Source organism: Phocoena phocoena, chromosome 16, assembly GCF_963924675.1.
Source record: "Phocoena phocoena chromosome 16, mPhoPho1.1, whole genome shotgun sequence".
Taxonomy (NCBI): domain Eukaryota; kingdom Metazoa; phylum Chordata; class Mammalia; order Artiodactyla; family Phocoenidae; genus Phocoena; species Phocoena phocoena.
The window spans coordinates 34,127,447-34,148,104 of record NC_089234.1 but is presented as its reverse complement, the minus strand read 5'-3'; the positions used below and the strand labels follow the sequence as shown (position 1 = coordinate 34,148,104).

Sequence of the window (20,658 nt, the reverse complement as noted above, 5' to 3'; positions counted from 1 at the left end):
ATTTATTTAAGAACGTACAAGAAACCTAATAGTGTTTACCTCTAGAGAGACCAGAACATGGAGAGGGATTGGTGGGAAGCAGACATTTTAAATTCTGAGAACTATGCTAGGCAGTTTAGAGAACGCAAACATATCAAATGGTCTCTCAAAAGGTATTCTGAAGCCAGATCATAGAAGCCAAATGGGAAAGTGTGACAAGCTGCTTAGAGGGTTAAAAATCTCTCTCTGAACTATCAAAAAATAAAACCAGCTTTGTAATGCTCTCTACCAACAGCAAGCCATAATCAGAAAGCCCATGTTTGATGTAAACAAACAAACAAACAAAAAACAACACCAACAATCTCAGGGCAGCTCTAGATAATCTATGAATCTCATGCTATAAATAAACAATGTTTACATCCCTACAGTCTCAACATACTTGTTCATGAACTGTTAACTTCCTACTTAAGAGATTCTTTTTCTCTTTTCTAAAACATTTAAAACACATCCAGCTTTAATTTCATGCCAAGCAAATCAAATAAAAATTAATGAAAAAGTTGATCATTATACTGAACATTATTAAAAAATGATAGATTTATTTTATAAACACAAACCACTGAATTTTAGAAATATAAAATTACAGAGTGCAAACTCACAAAGTAAAATTTGAATTGAGTGATAACATTATCACACAAACAAAAGGAGATAGAGATAAACTAAAGATTTATACTGAGAAATCATTGCAATAGTAGCGTTATTCATAAATTTTATTAAACATCTTCTACCAAGCCAGGAATACAGAAAGCAATATCTGAGGGCTCCAGACAATTAAAGGGCTGGAAGAGATTCGAGATCATTTAGTAACTACTACCTCTTCTTCTGGGCAAGTTCCAGGAATATAAAACCAAAACCACAACAAAAAAAAACCACCCCAAATTATTTAATCTTTCTTCAGTGAAACTTCTGGTGAGTCTACAGCCTTAACAAGAAGGAGCAGCTTTCCTTTGTCTAGGCTAAAAAACTCTAATTCCTTTTATTTCCAGACATAGGTCCTTAAGGAAGCAAAGAAAACTTTCAGAAATGTAATTGTTGATTTTCATAGGAAGCTTTGTAGCTAGATTCATTTTACGTACCTGAAAAATTCAAAGTTGAGACAGGCCTTGGGTAAGAAAAACTTATCATCTTGTTTGAACCAGAGTTTGCTCATAGCTGTATCCTGTGATGGAGAAACAGTATGTTTAGGGAAATACAGGCACATTCGGCAAAAATCTTCAATCAAATCACTCTTCAAGAGGAGGAGGATAGAGGCAATAGCTGAGCTTTGTTCTGGAGAGACTGCTGTCCCATGGCCTTGAAGCATACTCAGAGGGTCAGCTGATGGGAAGCTGGAGAGATGACTGGTGATTCCAGTAGTAGAGAGAAATCACCCTCTTATCAGCACCCTGGGTCAAAGAGATGGGGACACAGTGGAGGAAGAGACAGACAGGTGAAGCCAATACCAACTGTCCTGTCCCTGTCTTTCTGGATGCAGGGACACAGATGCAGGAGTCCTTGGGGGCGGGGGTGTGTGTGTGGCAGCCAGCCACCAAAGTGGGCCACATGGATCCCTGCCTGCTGGAATTCACACCCTTGTGTGGTCCTCTCTCCTGCACTGGACTAGGGTTGGTCTCTGTCTGACCAACAGATTATGGCAGATGTGATGATACGACACTTCTGAGATTAGATTATAAAAGACACTGTGGCTTCCACCTTGATCACTCATTTTCCCTCTTGGATCACTCACTTTGGGGTAAGCCAGCTGCCATGTCACGCAACTCTATGGAGAGGCCCATGTACCGAAGAACTAAGGCCTGCCCAAAGCCACACAAATGAACTTGGAATAGAATCCTCCAGCCCTAGTTGAGCCTTCAGATGACCAAAGTCCCAGCTCACAACTTGACCATAACCTGAGAGACCCTGAGCCAGAACTACCCAACTAAGCTACTTCCACATTCCTGTCCCTTGGAAACTGCATGAGATAAAATAAGTGTTTGTGGTTTTAAACTGCTGAATTTTAGAGTAATTTGTTACACCGCAACGGATAACTAACACAGCCAAGGATGAACAAATAAGCTACTCCTTTGCCTCTCCACTCACTCATTCATACTATATTTTAAAAAGTCTTAGGGACTTCCCTGGTGGTCCAGTGGTTAAGAATTTGCCTTCCAATGCAGGGGATGCGGGTTCGATCCCTGGTTGGGGAACTAAGACCCCACATGCTGCGGGGCAACTAAGCCTGTGTGCCACAACTACTGAGCCTGCACGTCACAACTAGAGAGCCCGTGTGCCGCAACTACAGAGTCCACGCTCTCTGGAGACCACATGCCACAACTAGAGAGAAGCCCACGTGCTGCAATAAAGAGCCCACACACCGCAACGAAAGATCCCACAAGCTGTGAAGAAGATCCTGCGTACTAAAACTAAGACCTGACGCAGCCAAATAAATTAAAAAAAAAAAAAAGTCTTAAAGTTCACTTGAAACTACCTTGAAACTCTGACAAGAGATAAATGGTTTAATGTTCTCCTTAGTTTATGCTAAGATGGCCTATTTAAAACAAAAAATAAAAATAGGAGAAGTAAATAAGCTTTCTCTTTGAATAACCTAACCTATAACTCATTAAAATGTCATTTTTAAAGAAAAATGATTGTCTCATTAATAATCTAGTTGCTTGAGATAAATTAAATTTCATAGTCCTAAACATTAATTCTCATCTCATTGAGTTAATCTGAATGTTAGGTCATTTGAAGAAAAGGGAAAGAAAGGTGTTTGTCTATGGTGGTAAGTTTAGAAAGAGTTAGTTTTAAAGTTTAGAAAAGAGGATGTGCTGTAATAATTTGATCCATTTTTCTACACAGTCTACCCAAGGTGTGAAATAATGACATGAAAAGAACATTCTGAAAAAGAAAACACCCTCCTCAATCGTTCTTCCCACTGGCTTATAACTCCATTAACTTCATATAGCGCTCTGTCAAAATGAGAAAGAATTGTTTTTAAGGGCAGGAAATCCAACAGCTTCCCCTGGATATGCTCTCTTCCAGGCTTTAGAGATTCTTTCTTATCTCTAACTTTCATGATGCAACATAAATCTACTTCCTTATTGGGTCTTCAGTGAACATGGAAAAAAGCCCGCTTTCGATAGACTTGTAGTTACATTCCAGACTTACTATTTTATTGTCTGCAAAGAAAACAATTCCCTAGATTCTATGCTGTATAGTAGTTTTGTTTGTTTTAAAATGTCTAGCCTTTTAATATTTCTTGTAGTTATTCTCTCTGCAACTTTTCTGTTATCTATAGGGTGTGAGCCCCGCAAATCAACATACTATCAAATGCAAGAAAACGTCTCTCTAGTCCCTTCTATGTAATAGGTCTGTCCCCTAAATTTAGTATCAATGATTCTAACGTATTACCTTAATAAGGGAAGGGTATGGTGTTGCTTCTTTTTCTAATGATAAAATCTCAAAATTTGTAGGAATAAATTCATTCTTCGTTGGAAGTTTAAATTTCCCATTCAGATCAGCATTTTGCCATTTCTGGATGAATAGTGAAAACACACACACACACACATAAAAGCGATTAGAATCTGATTTAAGAGTTTAAAACAGTCACATTGCTTAATATCTAGGCAAATAATAAGAGAATAAATGTCACACAGCATTCTCTTCCATCATATATAAAAAGGCTACTCCCAAGATCTATCAATGACTTTTCATGAAACTTGAACTGGAGTCTCTGGAACTAATCAAGGTTTTACACTCATCTATCTTTCCTCTTTACACATGTCTAAAATGACCAGCTGAGGTGAAGGAACAATCTGAGACTGTGGAACTGAGGCTAACTGGTCCATATGAAGATCATGTTTGCTCCAGCTCTTTAAAGAATGGAGAATAATCTGCACAGAGATAAATACCCACAACTGCTAGACAACAGGTCATTTAAAAGAGTTAAACTTTCAGCTACACTATATTACTTGAATGTATGGCTTGAAAACTAGGTTAAAGGGGGCTTCTCTGACTTCAGCACTTCTAAAGGCCTGGTCTACTTCTCTCCCAGACGACCACATGCATTTTCAAGTGGACCAATATTTCAAGCATAAGGTTAAAGACAAAGTTGAGATTTAAATCTGGATTGTGGGACAGGATCGACACAACCTGCAGGCTGGATCTGTTCCATGGGCTACTTCCAAAAGCTAAGTGAGGCAGATCAGACCACGACTGATGAACTCTGATTTATAAGACTTTTCATTATTTTTTAAAAAAAGCAACCAACTGCCAATCATTCTGGGTTTAGTAATTTGGTCTCCAGCTGATGTGGCACAGCCTTGCAGGTCCTGTAGTTCTATTTTGGTCCCTGCATTTGTGTCTTTTGGCACTGGGATGGTGGGGATGTTGGCCATATTATTTATATGTAGCAACTTAAGTCCCCAGTATGGCTGAATCGTAGGGACTGGTAAACACGTTGCAAGTAATTTCACTGCTGAGCTTCCAGATCAATTTGTTTAAATTCCCATTTGGGGCAGGTTTGTCATGGTCAGAATTTGGTGAACAGGGGTTTTCTCTTGTTTGAGGGTTAGTTCACACCCAGCACTAATTCATGGGAGATCAGCTCTCCTCACAGTTTAGTAAGATGGACATTTTCACACACTAAAGGGCTTCAGTCATCTCCTTATGTGCTGTGAATATGTCAGAAAAGTACCAGTAATAATTTTTCTTTCTTAAACTACTTTTTTCTGTATCGTCATTACCCTGGTACATTTAAGAAATATCCATTACCCAAGTTTAACTAGAATTTAGTCAGAGCAAGGTTTTCTGGTGTCGCCCCATGAATAAAGGACACAGTCTCAAAACTACACAGCCAATGAGAACGAAAAAAGAAAAAGTACTGGACCAGTAGATAAGACTCACAAACAAAATCCTGACTCCTGATGAATGGGGTAACATAGTATCTATACATACCTGTTTTGAAACAAATCATAATGACCCTATGTTGACAAAAAGAGCAATGATACAATATGAGGCATAAAATATAGCCCCTCCTAAAGTGAAGATGGTATGAATCCCAGAAATTGCTCCCCCCCTGTGTTCACAGCAAGATCGTGAGCTCTCAGCCCTTGCATCTGTCTTTCAGGTTCTCTATTTCCATCTCTTCCTGCCTGTCTTGGTGCCTTTGCAACCCTGTGTACTTTGGACTTCATTGATCTTTGACCGCATGAGACTTGGAGTCTGCTTTACAGCCCTGCTGGTCTGACAGGCAGATGAGAAGGTGGCTACAGTATCATTTCTTCATGCAAAACCTAAGCTCCAGCTCTCCACCTCCCTGTTCACTCCTCTTGGGATGGTACAGACAGTGCTGGGCCATCACTCTCCACACTTTGGGCTGTGAATTGGTTGATCTAGGGAGCTCATATTCTTGTGTGTCCCTCACACATCAGCTTATTCACAGATGGGTTAACCCTACCTTAATGACTTCATGTGGTATAGCTTCTTGCTTGTACTGGGTTCCGTACCACTCTTCTGTGCAATCAGTTTTTCCTTCAAAAGATTTGGAAACTATTGCAACCCTAGAGATAGATGGAAAAAAACCCTATAAACTCATGTATACATAAATTTATAGAATCTGACTCACGAAAATATAAATAATATCCAAGAATGTGTTGGGCCTCTACAACCCAGTAAGTCCTATGAGGCCTAGCTCAAACAGCAATGTATGTATAGAAGTCTTTGATCATAGTCTCTGTTATCCTTTGGTTATAGCCCATCATTTTTGGTATGAAAAGCTGCTTGCAAGAAAGATTCTTGTTATGAATGCTTTTGACTAAAACCTTAAAAGAAGAGTAGCTAGGGAAAAAAGTGGAACCAGGTCAGTTGAAAAATAGTCCTTAAAAAAAGCACAACAAAGTACTCCCTCCCAGGAACAGCTCAGGCCCCAGGGTTACAAGAATGGATAAGAAAATTTGTTGGCTCATTCAGAGATCCAAAAAAAATTAAAAACACACTTTCATTATAACTTGCTAAGTTTGTACACTGTTATTTTTTTTTCCTGCCAGACACCACCATCAACCGTATGTACTACATGTACACTGGCCTTCCTGATGCTAGGGGAGACAGGGACACGACCTAGAAAACATCTCTATGTTTCTCCGCTGGGGTAGTAGAAAGAGCACAGAAGAGATGTCAGAAGGAAAAAAAGTTCAGGGAGGGAAGATAGAGGTAAAATAATGTCAAAAGATTACAAGTAGAGGAGCGAAAGAAGCTCTATACCAGTGGAACTTCTGTCCCTGTGCAGATCAGCGTGGACAGTTCTGCCTCTGCCACCTTTTAACTATCAAAGTTGGAATCATTTCGCTCTGACTAGCAGGCTCAACCCCAGGCTGGGACCAATCCTACTTTGAATCTTGCAGATAGAGGACTAGGCCAATAGCTTGGAAGGCTTGCCATGCAGTCAGTCCTGTTATTGGTTTCACTTCTTCTTTATGTCCCAATTCAAATAACTAGGCGCATGTCTGTTCCCACTTATTCTCACTTGTCCTCCCAGAGGTTAGTTTCTAGCCTCTGAATGTCGGTCTCACAGCTGAAAGCCCACTGCTTGCAGTCAAAACTCCCCTCTACTGAACACCCATTAATTTTCAGGATCCTGATCTCTGTGTTCCAAACACCTGCCCATCGTTGGACCTCCCCAATTTCAATGCCTGACTGTCTGAACCACCATCTATTCCTTATTCATTCTAGATAAAATACTCTACCTGGCTAGCTAGACTTGGCTTTCTCACTTGCTTCAGGGTAGATATCATAAGCAATCTGACTCACCTATCTGTTAGAATGACTGACTAATCTTCCAGTTTAAGGTGTTCCTGATCTGGCCTAACTGCCACTGACCACTATCAGTTCTAGAAAACATGCTAAATAAGAATATGTTCGACAGAAGCATACAGAAGAATCATAGAGTTTAACAGAAGAAAGAGTTCTGTTACTGTATCTAGAAGAAGTGATACACGTTAGCTATTTGAAAATCCTGTATGAGGGGTATGTGTAGTGTATACAGAACGCACATGGCCACATGAAGGGTATGTGATGTTTCTTAAGGGCATTCATTCAATACATGACAGAGCCAGCTAAGGGTCAGTCATAGAAATTGCTTCTATTCCTGTTGATTTTTCAAAGAATGAATGGAATGATTCTCAGGGAGACCTCTGAAAAACATGTTAGGAAGTAAAATTCCGTGCTAGAGAGGTGGTATTCCATCTTCTCTTCCATGAGATGCTCGATTTTGGAAGTTTATTACATAGATGGCTCTGGTTTCCCTGAATGACAGCCCATGAATCAGAATAATGAACAAGGGATTGATTACGACTTGTGAAGACTGGAGCATTCATTTGGCAGTGGACTTGCCCTCTGGAACAGGAAAACTTTAAACTCAGTTCTGAGAGAGAAAGTGAAAAAACTTGGGAAAAGCTATCAAATGCTCTGGAGGATGACTATATGACACAGAAGGAAGCAGACCGTGGAGGCTGTCCAGTGATGCTCAGGTTAAAAAAGGAGGAGAAGGGAGATTTATTAGTTACGATCCTAAGGGATCTAGATAGTTAGATACAAAAGTAAAGTGTATGGGGTAACAGTTGACATGTTACCATAAGGAAGTAAATATGAGGTAGATAAGTGTAGCTCCTCAAACTAGGGAAATACCAAATACTGGCCTAACAAAAAGAGATACCTTTGCAAACCAAGAGTTAGCATACCATCGAGGAATTCAAAACTGAAATACAATGGAAGAGTATGTACTTTCAAATAAATTACGAAGGGCAAATAACAGAAGAGACAGAGTAGACACCGGTCAAATGTATACAGAAATCTATGAACCAGAGTGTGGAACTGCGAGAGCACCTGAATAAGGAGAAAAGGAGAAAAGAGTCACAATAATTGAGGTACACCACAGAGAGCTGCAGTATATTTAACTGCAGACAATTGAGAAAAACTGGCACAGACACTGCAGCATCTTAGACTACCTGCTGGAAACCTAATTATACTAAAAAATAGTCTCCATGAGTTTTTTTCTTAAATATGTGTGTGGGTTGAGGGGTGAGGGGGGAATGCCACTCTTCAATTCCATCCACAAAGAATTGGCTACTGACATGGTCCTTAGAAATGTGAGAGAAAATGGCCTCTTATTTTCATACTGAAGCTTACAACAGTAAGAAAAGGAAACAGTGGGCTAGAACGAATGCTGACTGTTGACTTGCAGTCAGCCATTTAGAAGTGTTCAGTGGGAATGAATAGCTGTTGCTGCTTATGGAATCCATTCAGAAATAATCCTGACTACAGACATTAAAAGGCAATATGGTTCCCCAGGAATGAATTCTCATGAGACCTTTGCAAATAATCCCTGAGAGAGAAAAGAGGGAAGACAGCCAAGAATGAGAAGAGGCTTCACAGGTAACCATGATAAATTAAAAAAGAATTAGTAGAAAGTGCGCAGATCTGGCCATGAGAAACTTGGATTCTGGTCGATACCGTGACTCACTTTCTTTGAGATCTTGCCAAAATCACAGTTAAGATCTAAATTAAGCAAGTCTCTGGGCTTCGGTTTCATTACTTTTTAAATAGGGATTCAAACTAGATGAACTCTGTCCCTTCTACTAGTAGATTTCCACAATATCATGATATCAAATCACATTTTTAAAAGATACACAACAGAGGAAGAAAGAAAGCACAAAAAAAATCTACTGGTGACAGATTCTAAGTCAAACTTAAAAAACAGTGACAGGAAGGCTAAAGTGCTAAGAAATGAAGTTCATGAAATGTGCTCAAAAATTTTTTTAAAAAACGGTTTCTTAAAGTAAGAAGGAATCAAGAAAGGTTAGGCTAAAAGTTTAGAGAATTCAATCAGCTTGAATTCTGGGCAAGATGTTTTAAAACATAGTTCCTGAATCAAGAGAGGGAAGATGGCGGAAGAGTAAGACGCGAAGATCACCTTCCTCCCCACAGATACATCAGAAATACATCTACACGTGGAACAACTCCTACAGAACACCCACTGAACACTGGCAGAAGACCTGAGACCTCCCAAAAGGCAAGAAATTCCCCACGTACCTGGGTAGGGCAAAAGAAAAAAGAATAAACAGAGACAAAAGAATAGGGATGGGAACTGCACCTCTGGGAGGGAGCTGTGAAGGAGGAAAGCCCTACCCCCACTAGAAGCCCCTTCGCAGGCGGAGACTGCAGGTGGCGGAGAGGGAAAGCTTTGGAGCCGCGGAGGAGAGCACAGCAACAGGGTGCGGAGGGCAAAGCGGGGAGATTGCTGCACAGAGGATCGGTGCCGACCGGCACTCACCAGCCCGAGAGGCTTGTCTGCTCGCCCGCCGGGGCGGGCGGGAGCTGGGAGCTGAGGCTCGGGCTTTGGTTGGATGGCAGGGAGAGGGCTAGGATTGGCGGCGTGAACACAGCCTGCAGGGAGTTAGTGCACCATGGCTAGCCGGGAGGGAGTCCGGAGAAACGTCTGGACCTGCCGAAAAGGCAAGAGACTTTTTCTTCCCTCTTTGTTTCCTGGTGCGGGAGGAAAGGGAATTAAGAGCGCTGCTTAAAGGAGCTCCAGAGACGGGCGCGAGCCACGGCTATCAGCGCGGACCCCAGAGACGGGCATGGGACGCTAAGGCTGCTGCTGCTGCCGCCACCAAGAAGCCTGTGTGTGAGCACAGGTCACTATCCACACCTTCCCTGCCGGGAGCCTGTGCAGCCCGCCACTGCCAGGGTCCCATGATCCAAGGACAACTTCCCTGGGAGAAAGCACGACACGCCTCAGGCTGGTGCAACATCTCGCTGGTCTCTGCCGCCGCAGGCTTGCCCCGCATTCGTACCCCTCCCTCCCCTGGCCTGAGTGAGCCAGACCCCCGAATCAGCGGCTCCTTTAACCCCGTCCTGTCTGAGCGAAGAACAGACGGGAGCTGTGCGAACAAAAATGAGAAAGGGAAATTTCTCCCAGCAGCCTCAGGAGCAGCGGATTAAATCTCCACAATCAACTTGATGTACCCTGCATCGGTGGAATGCCTGAATAGACAACGAATCATCCCAAATTGAGGAGGTGGACTTTGAGAGCAAGATATATTATTTCTTCCCTTTTTCCTCTTTTTGTGAGTATGTATGCGTATGCTTCTGTGTGACATTTTGTCTGTATAGCTTTGCTTTCACCATTTGTCCTAGGGTTCTGTCCGTCCGTTTTTTTTGTTGTTTGTTTTTTACTTTAAAAAATTGTTTTCTGCTTTTCCCTGGTGGCGCAGTGGTTGAGAGTCAGCCTGCCGATGCAGGGGACACGGGTTCGTGCCCCAGTCCGGGAAGATCCCACATGCCGCGGAGCGGCTGAGCCCGTGGACCGTGGCCACTGAGCCTGCAAGTCCGGAGCCTGTGTTCCACAACGGGAGAGGCCACAACAGTGAGAGGCCCGCATACCGCAAAAAAAAAAAAATCTTTCTTAATAATTGTTTTTTATTTTAATAATTTTATTTTACTTTATTTTATTTTATCCTCTTCCTTTCTTCCTTCCTTCCTTCCTTTCTTTCTTTTTCTTTTTCTCCCTTTTATTCTGAGCCGTGTGGATGAAAGGCTCTTGGTGCTGCAGCCAGGAGTCAGTGCTGTGCCTCTGAGGTGGGAGAGCCAACTTCAGGACACTGGTCCACAAGAGACCTCCCAGCTCCACGTAATATCAAACGGCAAAAATCTCCCAGAGATCTCCATCTCAACACCAACACCAAGCCTCACTCAACGACCAGCAAGCTACAGTGCTGGACATCCTATGACAAACAACTAGCAAGATGGAACACAACCCCACCCATTAGCAGAGAGGCTGCCTAAAATCATAATAAGGCCACAGACACCCCAAAACACACCACCAGACGTGGACCTGCCCACCAGAAAGACAAGATCTAGCCTCATCCACCAGAACACAGGCACTAGTCCCCTCCACCAGGAAGCCTACACAACCCACTAAACCAACTTTAGCCACTGGGGACAGACATCTAAAACAACAGGAACTACGAACCTGCAGCCTGCAAAAAGGAGACCCCAAACACAGTAAGATAAGCAAAATGAGAAGACAGAAAAACACAGCAGATGAAGGAGCAAGATAAAAACCCACCAAACCTAACAAATGAAGAAGAAATAGGCAGTCTACCTGAAAAAGAATTCAGAATAATGAAGTAAAGATGATCCAAAATCTTGGAAATAGAATAGAGAAAATGCAAGAAACATTTAAGAAGGACCTAGAAGAACTAAAGATGAAACAAGCAACGATGAACAACACAATAAATGAAATTAAAAATACTCCTGAAGGGATCAATAGCAGAATAACTGAGGCAGAAGAACGGATAAGTGACCTGGAAGATAAAATAGTGGAAATAACTACTGCAGAGCAGAAAAAAGAAAAAAGAATGAAAAGAACTGAGGACAGTCTCAGAGACCTCTGGGACAACATTAAACGCACCAACATTTGAATTATAGGGGTCCCAGAAGAAGAAGAGAAAAAGAAAGGGACTGAGAAAATATTTGAAGAGATTATAGTTGAAAACTTCCCTAATATGGGAAAGGAAATAGTTAATCAAGTCCAGGAAGCACAGAGAGTCCCATACAGGATAAATCCAAGGAGAAATACACCAAGACACATATTAATCAAACTGTCAAAAATTAAATATGAAGAAAACATATTAAAAGCAGCAAGGGAAAAATAACACACAAGGGAATCCCCATAAGGTTAACAGCTGATCTTTCAGCAGAAACTGCAAGCCAGAAGGGACTGACAGGACATATTTAAAGTGATGAAGGAGAAAAACCTACAACCAAGATTGCTCTACCCAGCAAGGATCTCATTCAGATTTGATGGAGAAATTAAAACCTCTACAGACAAGCAAAAGCTGAGAGAGTTCAGCACCACCAAACCAGCTTTACAACAAATGCTAAAGGAACTTCTCTAGGCAAGAAACACAAGAGAAGGAAAAGACCTACAATAACAAACCCAAAACAATTAAGAAAATGGGAAAAGGAACGTACATATCGATAATTACCTTAAATGTAGATGGATTAAATGCTCCCACCAAAAGACACAGACTGGCTGAATGGATACAAAAACAAGACCCATATATATGCTGTCTACAAGAGACCCACTTCAGACCTAGGGACACATACAGACTGAAAGTGAGGGGATGGAAAAAGATATTCCATGCAAATGGAAATCAGAAGAAAGCTGGAGTAGCAATTCTCCTATCAGACAAAATAGACTTTAAAATAAAGACTATTAGAAGAGACAAAGAAGGACACTACATAATGATCAAGGGATTGATCCAAGAAGAAGATATAACAATTGTAAATATTTATGCACCCAACATAGAGCACCTCAATACATAAGGCAAATACTAACAGCCATAAAAGGGGAAATCGACAGTAACACATTCATAATAGGGGACTTTAACACCCCACTTTCACCAATGGACAGATCATCCAAGATGAAAATAAATAAGGAAACACAAGCTTTAAATGATACATTAAACAAGATGGACTTAATTGATATTTATAGGACATTCCATCCAAAAACAACAGAATACACATTCTTCTCAAGTGCTCATGGAACATTCTCCAGGATAGGTCATATCTTGGGTCACAAATCAAGCCTTGGTAAATTTAAGAAAATTGAAATCGTATCAAGTATCTTTTCCAACCACAACGCTATGAGACTAGATATCAATTACAGGAAAAGACCTGTAAAAAATACAAACACATGGAGGCTAAACAATACACTACTTAATAACGAAGTGATCACTGAAGAAATCAAAGAGGAAATCAAAAAATACCTAGAAAAAAAGAAAATGGAGACACAATGACCCAAAACTTATGGGATGCAGCAAAAGCAGTTCTAAGAGGGAAGTTTATAGCAATACAATCCTACCTTAAGAAACAGGAAACATCTCAAATAAACAACCTAACTTTGCACCTAAAGCAGTTAGAGAAAGAAGAACAAAAAAACCCCTAAGTTAGCAGAAGGAAAGAAATCATAAAGATCAGATCAGAAATAAATGAAAAAGAAATGAAGGAAACGATAGCAAAGATCAATAAAACTAAAAGCTGGTTCTTTGAGAAGATAAACAAAATTGATAAACCATTAGCCAGACTCATCAAGAAAAAAAGGGAGAAGACTCAAATCAATAGAATTAGAAATGAAAAAGGAGAAGTAACAACTGACACTGCAGAAATACAAAAGTTCATGAGAGATTACTACGAGTAACTGTATGCCAATAAAATGGACAACCTGGAAGAAATGGACAAATTCTTAGAAATGCACAACCTGCCGAGACTGAACCAGGAAGAAATAGAAAATATGAACAGACCAATCACAAGCACTGAAATTGAGACTGTGATTAAAAATCTGCCAACAAACCAAAGCCCAGGACCAGATGGCTTCACAGGAGAATTCTATCAAACATTTAGAGAAGAGCTAACACCTATCCTTCTCAAACTCTTCCAAAATATAGCAGAGGGAGGAACACTCCCAAACTCATTCTACGAGGTCACCATCACCCTGATACCAAAACCAGACAAAGATGTCACAAAGAAAGAAAACTACAGGCCAATATCACTGATGAATATAGATGCAAAAGTCCTCAACAAAATACTAGCAAACAGAATCCAACAGTACATTAAAAGGATCATACACCATGATCAAGTAGGGTTTATTCCAGGAATGCAAGGATTCTTCAATATATGCAAATCAATCAATGTGATACACCATATTAACAAATTGAAGGAGAAAAACCATATGATCATCTCAATAGATGCAGAGAAAGCTTTTGACAAAGTTCAACACCCATTTATGATAAAAACCCTCCAGAAAGTAGGCACAGAGGGAACTTTCCTCAACATAATAAAGGCCATATATGACAAACCCACAGCCAACATTGTCCTCAATGGTGAAAAACTGAAACCATTTCCACTAAGATCAGGAACAAGACAAGGTTGCCCACTCTCACCACTCTTATTCAACATAGTTTTGGAAGTTTTAGCCACAGCAATCAGAGAAGAAAAAGGAATAAAAGGAATCCAAATCGGAAAAGAAGTAAAGCTGTCACTGTTTGCAGATGACATGATACTATACATAGAGAATCCCAAAGATGCTACCAGAAAACTACTAGAGCTAATCAATGAATTTAGTAAAGTAGCAGGATACAAAATTGATGCACAGAAATCTTTGGCATTCCTATACACTAATGATGAAAAATATGAAAATGAAATTAAGAAAACACTCCCATTTACCACTGCAACAAAAAGAATAAAATATCTAGGAATAAACCTACCTAAGGAGACAAAAGACCTGTATGTAGAAAATTATAAGACACTGATGAAAGAAATTAAAGATGATACAAATAGATGGAGAGATATACCATGTTCTTGGATTGGAAGAATCAACATTGTGAAAATGACTCTACTACCCAAAGCAATCTACAGATTCAATGCAATCCCTATCAAACTACCACTGGCATTTTTCACAGAACTAGAACAAAAAATTTCACAATTTGTATGGAAACACAAAAGACCCCGAATAGCCAAAGCAATCTTGAGAATGAAAAGTGGAGCTGGAGGAATTGGGCTCCCTGACTTCAGAGTATACCACAAAGCTACAGTAATCAAGACAGTATGGTACTGGCACAAAAACAGAAATATAGATCAATGAAACAGGATAGAAAGCCCAGAGATAAACCCATGCACATATGGTCACCTTATCCTTGATAAAGGAGGCAAGAATATACAGTGGAGAAAAGACAGCCTCTTCCATAAGCGGTGCTGGGAAAACTGGACAGGTACATTTAAAAGTATGAGATTAGAACACTCCCTAACACCATACACAAAAATAAGCTCAAAATGGATTAAAGATCTAAATGTAAGGCCAGAAACTATCAAACTCTTAGAGGAAAACATAGGCAGAACACTCTGTGACATAAATCACAGCAAGATCCTTTTTGACCCACCTCCTAGAAAAATGGAAATAAAAACAAAAATAAACAAATGGGACCTAATGAAACTTCAAAGCTTTTGCACAGCAAAGGAAACCATAAACAAGACCAAAAAACAACCCTCAGAATGGGAGAAAATATTTGCAAATGAAGCAACTGACAAAGGATTAATCTCCAAAATTTACAAGCAGCACATGCAGCTCAATAACAGAAAAACAAACAACCCAATCCAAAAATGGGCAGAAGACCTAAATAGACATTTCTCCAAAGAAGATATATAGATTGCCGACAAACACATGAAAGAATGCTCAACATCATTAATCATTAGAGAAATGCAAATCAAAACTACAATGAGATACCATCTCACACCGGTCAGAATGGCCATCATCAAAAAATCTAGAAACGATAAATGCTGGAGAGGGTGTGGAGAAAAGGGAACACTCTTGCACTGCTGGTGGGAATGTAAATTGATACAGCCACTATGGAAAACAGTATGGAGGTTCCTTAAAAATCTACAAATAGAACTACCATACGACCCAGCAATCCCACTACTGGGCATATACCCTGAGAAAACCATAATTCAAAAAGAGTCGTGTACCAAAATGTTCATTGCAGCTCTATTTACAATAGCCAGGACATGGAAGCAACCTAAGTGTCCAACATCGGATGAATGGATAAAGAAGATGTGGCACATATATACAATGGACTATTACTCAGCCATAAAAAGAAACGAAATTGAGTTATTTGTAGTGAGGTGGATGGACCTAGAGTCTGTCATACATAGTGAAGTAAGTTGGAAAGAGAAAAACAAATACCGTATGCTAACACATATATATGGAATCTAAGGGAAAAAAAAAAAGGTCATGAAGAACCTAGGGGTAAGATGGGAATAAAGACACAGACCTACTAGAGAATGGACTTGAGGATATGGGGAGGGGGAAGGGTAAGCTGTGACAAAGTGAGAGAGTGGCATAGACATATATACACTACCAAACGTAAAACAGATAGCTAGTGGGAAGCAGCCGCATGGCACAGGGAGATCAGCTCGGTGCTTTGTGACCACCTAGAGGGATGGGAGGGAAGGAGATGCAAGAGGGAAGAGATATGGGAACATATGTATATGTATAACTGATTCACTTTGTTATAAAGCAGAAACTAACACACCATTGTAAAGCAATTATACTCCAATAAAGATGTTAAAAACAACACAAAACAAAACAAAACATAGTTCCTACCTGGCAGGAACTCATAATCCAATGAGACACATGACCTAAAGCAAAATGTGATATGCTGGACTTCCCTGGTGGTGCAGTGGTTAAGAATCCGCCTGCTGGGCTTCCCTGGTGGCGCCTGCTGGGCTTCCCTGGTGGTCCCCGATGCAGGGGACATGGGTTCGTGCCCCGGTCCGGGAAGATCCCACATGCCGCAGAGCGGCTAGGCCCATGAGCCATGGCCGCTGAGCCTGTGCGTCCGGAGCCTGTGCTCCGCAACGGGAGAGGCCGCAACAGTGAGAGGCCAGCGTACCGCAAAAAAAAAAAAAAAAAAAAAAAAAAAGAATCCGCCTGCCAATGCAGGGGACACCGGATTGATCTCAGGTCCAGGAAGCTCCCACATGCCTCAGAGCAACTAAGCCCACGTGCCACAACTACTGAAGCCCGTGTGCTTAGCGCCGTGCTCTGCAACAAGAGAAGCCACCGCAATGAGAAGCCTGCGCACCGCAACAAAGAGTAGCCCCCGCTCGCCAGAACTAGAGAAAGCCTTCGCGCAGCAACGAAGACCCAACACAGCCGAAAAATTAATTTATTAATTAAAAAAATGTGATATGCTGATCCCATGTTAGCAGATACAGGACTTCATGGATCTCTAAAGTGCAAAGGTGGACCAAACAACAGAAAAAAGGAGTTGAAGCTCAGGATCGGTGAGTGAGCCAGCTGGGTGACTCAAATGAACTCACATCTCCAACACAGATGAGTCACATTTTCTGATGCTTAGGCAACTAACAAATCCCAGCAGGATCATTGCCTATCACCTTTTATAATTAATGGATGACAGGAGAAGAGGCAGAAGACTGAAGATGGGCAAATGCTCTGATTTTCAGAAAGGAAAAGGAGTGTGGCCTAAAAACCATAAACCAGTGGATTAGGCACTGACCTCCTGACAAAATTCTACAGTCAACTGTCAGGCTGTCAAACATCTGGATAAGAAGACAGTTATCACTGGGACCTACATGGATTTACCAAGAATAACTCCTCCCAAACGAATGGATTTATTTATGACCTAAGCAAGGCATGTGGCAAAAACTCTATAGCTGTATTTGTAGGTTTAAAATGGGCACCAAATGATAGGATCAAAGAAGGTGGGTGATGATGATGATGAAATAGTAACAGGTAAAGATCTTTGAAAAGGTAAATCAAGTCTCAACATTGAAAAGAACTCTCTAACAATTAGAACTGGCAAAAATGGAACTGGCTACCTTGGTATTTAATGAGTTCCCCATCCTTGAAGGAATTTAAGCTGAGGCTGGTAACTACTTGTTAGAGATATTGCAGAAGAGATATATACTTGACAGAGGTTGGATTAAATGACCATGGATTAAATGAAAGGTTCCTTTCATTCTGAAGGATTTTCCTATTAATTTTCCTACCTGGTTGCAATGCTAAACTTGTCTCAGTGGGTATTAAAGAAAATAATCTTACCCTCCAGCAACCCCAATCTGGCTTGGCAGTTGGCATTATTATCCCAGGCTGTTCTGCACTATGTCACTGACTGCAGTTACAATTATAACAGCCACAGAGATCAATCTTATAGAGAAAAAGTGCTTTTTCGTTAAAGGTGAAGGTAGAGAGAAAAAGAGGTTCTCAATTCTAACTGTATAAGATATGGGATTTAGAAACAGGCAATTTAACAAAAGTAAAATGTATGCTCCGGCAAATTCACTCCTATAAAATGTTTCCGGGTCTGGGAATTCCCCGGCAGTCCAGTGGGTAAGACTCCACACTTTCATTGCCAAGGGTGCAGGTTCCAACCCCGGTCAGGGACCTAAGATCCCACAAGCTGCGCAGTGAGGTCAAAAAAAAAGAGAGAAAGAAAGTGTTGCAGGGTCAAATAACTGGATCTAGGGCTGCAAAAATTATTACGAACATAATTAAATCATGATTTTTCTTGCCAAAAAAAGCACATCTTTGTTATATGATATAATCTTAAATAGGATTACCTCGTATTTGTACAATAGTTTTCACCTTTGCTAAATCATTTTGCATCACATAGAAAGATAAAGCACTACTGCATTTTTCAGGTGGGCAATTTTCCGGGAAATTAAATGAGCATAAGTGTTCATGACATTATATAACTTTCCACATGTCCCCTTTGCAGAATAATGAACTCTGAGGTTTCACATTAGTTATTCAATAAACGCTGGTTGAAGGAAAAAAGTGATCTCTCCAAGACAGCATGACTAGTAGGTGAAGAAACCTTAAAAAGTGTTTACTGAGTTTTATGATTAAGTTTAAAGCTTTTTCTCCTCATTTTGATAGGAGGTTTCGTTTTTAGAAGGTATATAATAAAATTGAACAGAATTTAGTTTTTGTTTTTTTTCTTCAGAATATATAAGGTACATTGAGGAAAACAGAAATAAGTAAACTGTTTTACTTACCTAAAATGATTTAACGTGTGTTCTGAGTATTTTTCTTCCTTGTATTTTAATCATCTAAGCAAATGCATAAATCACCTTAAGAACAGAAGTTCTTAATCTTGATGAAGTCCAATTTATCAATGTCTTTTCTTTAATGGTTACTGCTTTTTATGTTCTAAAAAATCTTTGCTTATCTCAAGGTTTTAAAGATATTTTCAAACTATATTTTCTCCTAGAAGTTTTCTAGTTTTAGCTTTTATACTGAGGTCTATGATCTATCTCAAATTAATTTTTGTGAATGTTGTGAGGTAAAGGTCACATTTAACCTTTTCTTCCATGTAGCTATGCAGCATGTGGAAGAGCACCATTTGTTGAAAAGATTTTCCTTTCCCATTTTAATTATGTCGGTGCTTTTGTCAAAAAAATCAACTGACCAATGATTAATGGGTAAAGAGAATGTGTATACATACTATGGAATACTATTTAGCATTAAAAAGGAAGGAAATCCTTTCACATGCTACAAGATAGATGAACCTTAAGGATGTTATGCTAAGTGAAATAAAGACATGTTTCACGAGTCCATCTATATTAGGTATCTAAGTAGTCAAATTCACACAAAGAGAAAGAACGGCTATGAACAGGATATGGTGAGGTTGGGAAGGGTAAGAGGAGGAGTTGTTTAATGGGTATAGATTCAGTTCTGCAAGATAAAAAAGTTCTGGAGACGTTTCACAACAATACAAATATACTTAACACTACTGAATTGTATACTTAAAAACAGTTAAGATGGGGACCTCCCTGGTGGTCCAGTGGTTAAGACTTTGGGCTTACACTGCAGGGGGCACGGATTCAATCCCTGCTCTGGGAAGTAAGATCCCACATGCTGCATGGCATGGCCAAAAAAAGGTTAAGATGATAAATATTATGTTATGTGGGGTTTTTTTTACCACAATAAAAAAGAAATCAATTGATCATATATGTGTGGGCTTATTTCTAGACTCTGTTCTGTACTAATGATTTCTTTGCCTATCTTTATGCCAATACTACAATGTCTTAAGTACTGTAGCTTTATAGTAAGCTTTCAAATTTGGCAGTTTTAGTCCTCCAACTTTTGTTTTTTTGTGCAAGAGTGTTATGGGTAATCTAGGTCTTTTGTAGATCCTTATGAATTTTGGAATTAGCTTACCAATTTCTAAAAGAAAAAAAAGCCTACTAGGATTTTGATTGTGATTACACTAAGTCTGTGAATCAAATGGGAGAGAATGGACATTTTAATAAAATCAAGTGTCCTAATCTACAAACAAGGTCTTTAATATCTCTGGGCACTGTTTTGTAGTTTTTTGTGTAGAGGTCTTGTTTACCTTTGGTTAAATTCATTCCTAAATATTTTATGTTTTTGTTGCTATTGTAAAATAATTTTTTTAACTTAAGAAGTTTTTGTTTTGATATAATAATAAATTCCTACAGTTAGGAAGTTGCAAAAATAGTACAGGGCGGTCCTGTGTACTCTTCACTTAGTTTCCCTCAATGGTTACATTTTACATAATTATAATATAGTACAATATCGAAAGTATTATAAATTAGATTATAAATTGGTGTTGGTACAATGTACACAAACAAAATTGGTGTTGGTACAATGTGTGTGTATAGTTCTATGTCATTTTATCACATATACAGATTTGTGTAAACAGCAATAATATTCCTTTTAACTTAATTTTCCTACTGTTTGTTGCTGGGATACATCTGAAAAAGTTCAAACAATGGTAACTAGGAAAATGACTTTGATAGAATAGTTCTGTCAGAGGATTTTTTCTTCAAAAAGTTCTACTTCTACCACATTGTTGATTTTATTCATAAAATGACTATTCCAAAAAACATATTTACTCAATCACTAAGTTCCCAGGAGAATTTTGGAAATATGTGCTCAAAAGAGGAGAAAAAGAAAAAATGCAAAGTATGTGCCAGTCAAGTGTATTCCTTTTATTTTTGACTTCAGAAAATATAGATGAAATTAAATTCTAAGGCAGA

At 39.6% G+C, this 20,658-nt stretch overlaps 1 protein-coding gene across 3 annotated transcripts in view; it reads right to left on the bottom strand.

The window, feature by feature from the left end:
- Positions 1-20,658, bottom strand: part of IDE (insulin degrading enzyme) — a 109,100-nt gene that overhangs the window by 23,444 nt on the left and 64,998 nt on the right. For all 3 annotated transcript variants that reach the window (XM_065894840.1, XM_065894842.1, XM_065894841.1), the window contains exons 12-14: positions 5,474-5,576; positions 3,427-3,549; positions 1,113-1,195 (exon numbers count right to left, since the gene is read on the bottom strand). In XM_065894840.1, the coding sequence (XP_065750912.1) occupies positions 1,113-1,195; positions 3,427-3,549; positions 5,474-5,576 (309 nt within the window). The remainder of the gene's footprint in view (positions 1-1,112; positions 1,196-3,426; positions 3,550-5,473; positions 5,577-20,658) is intronic.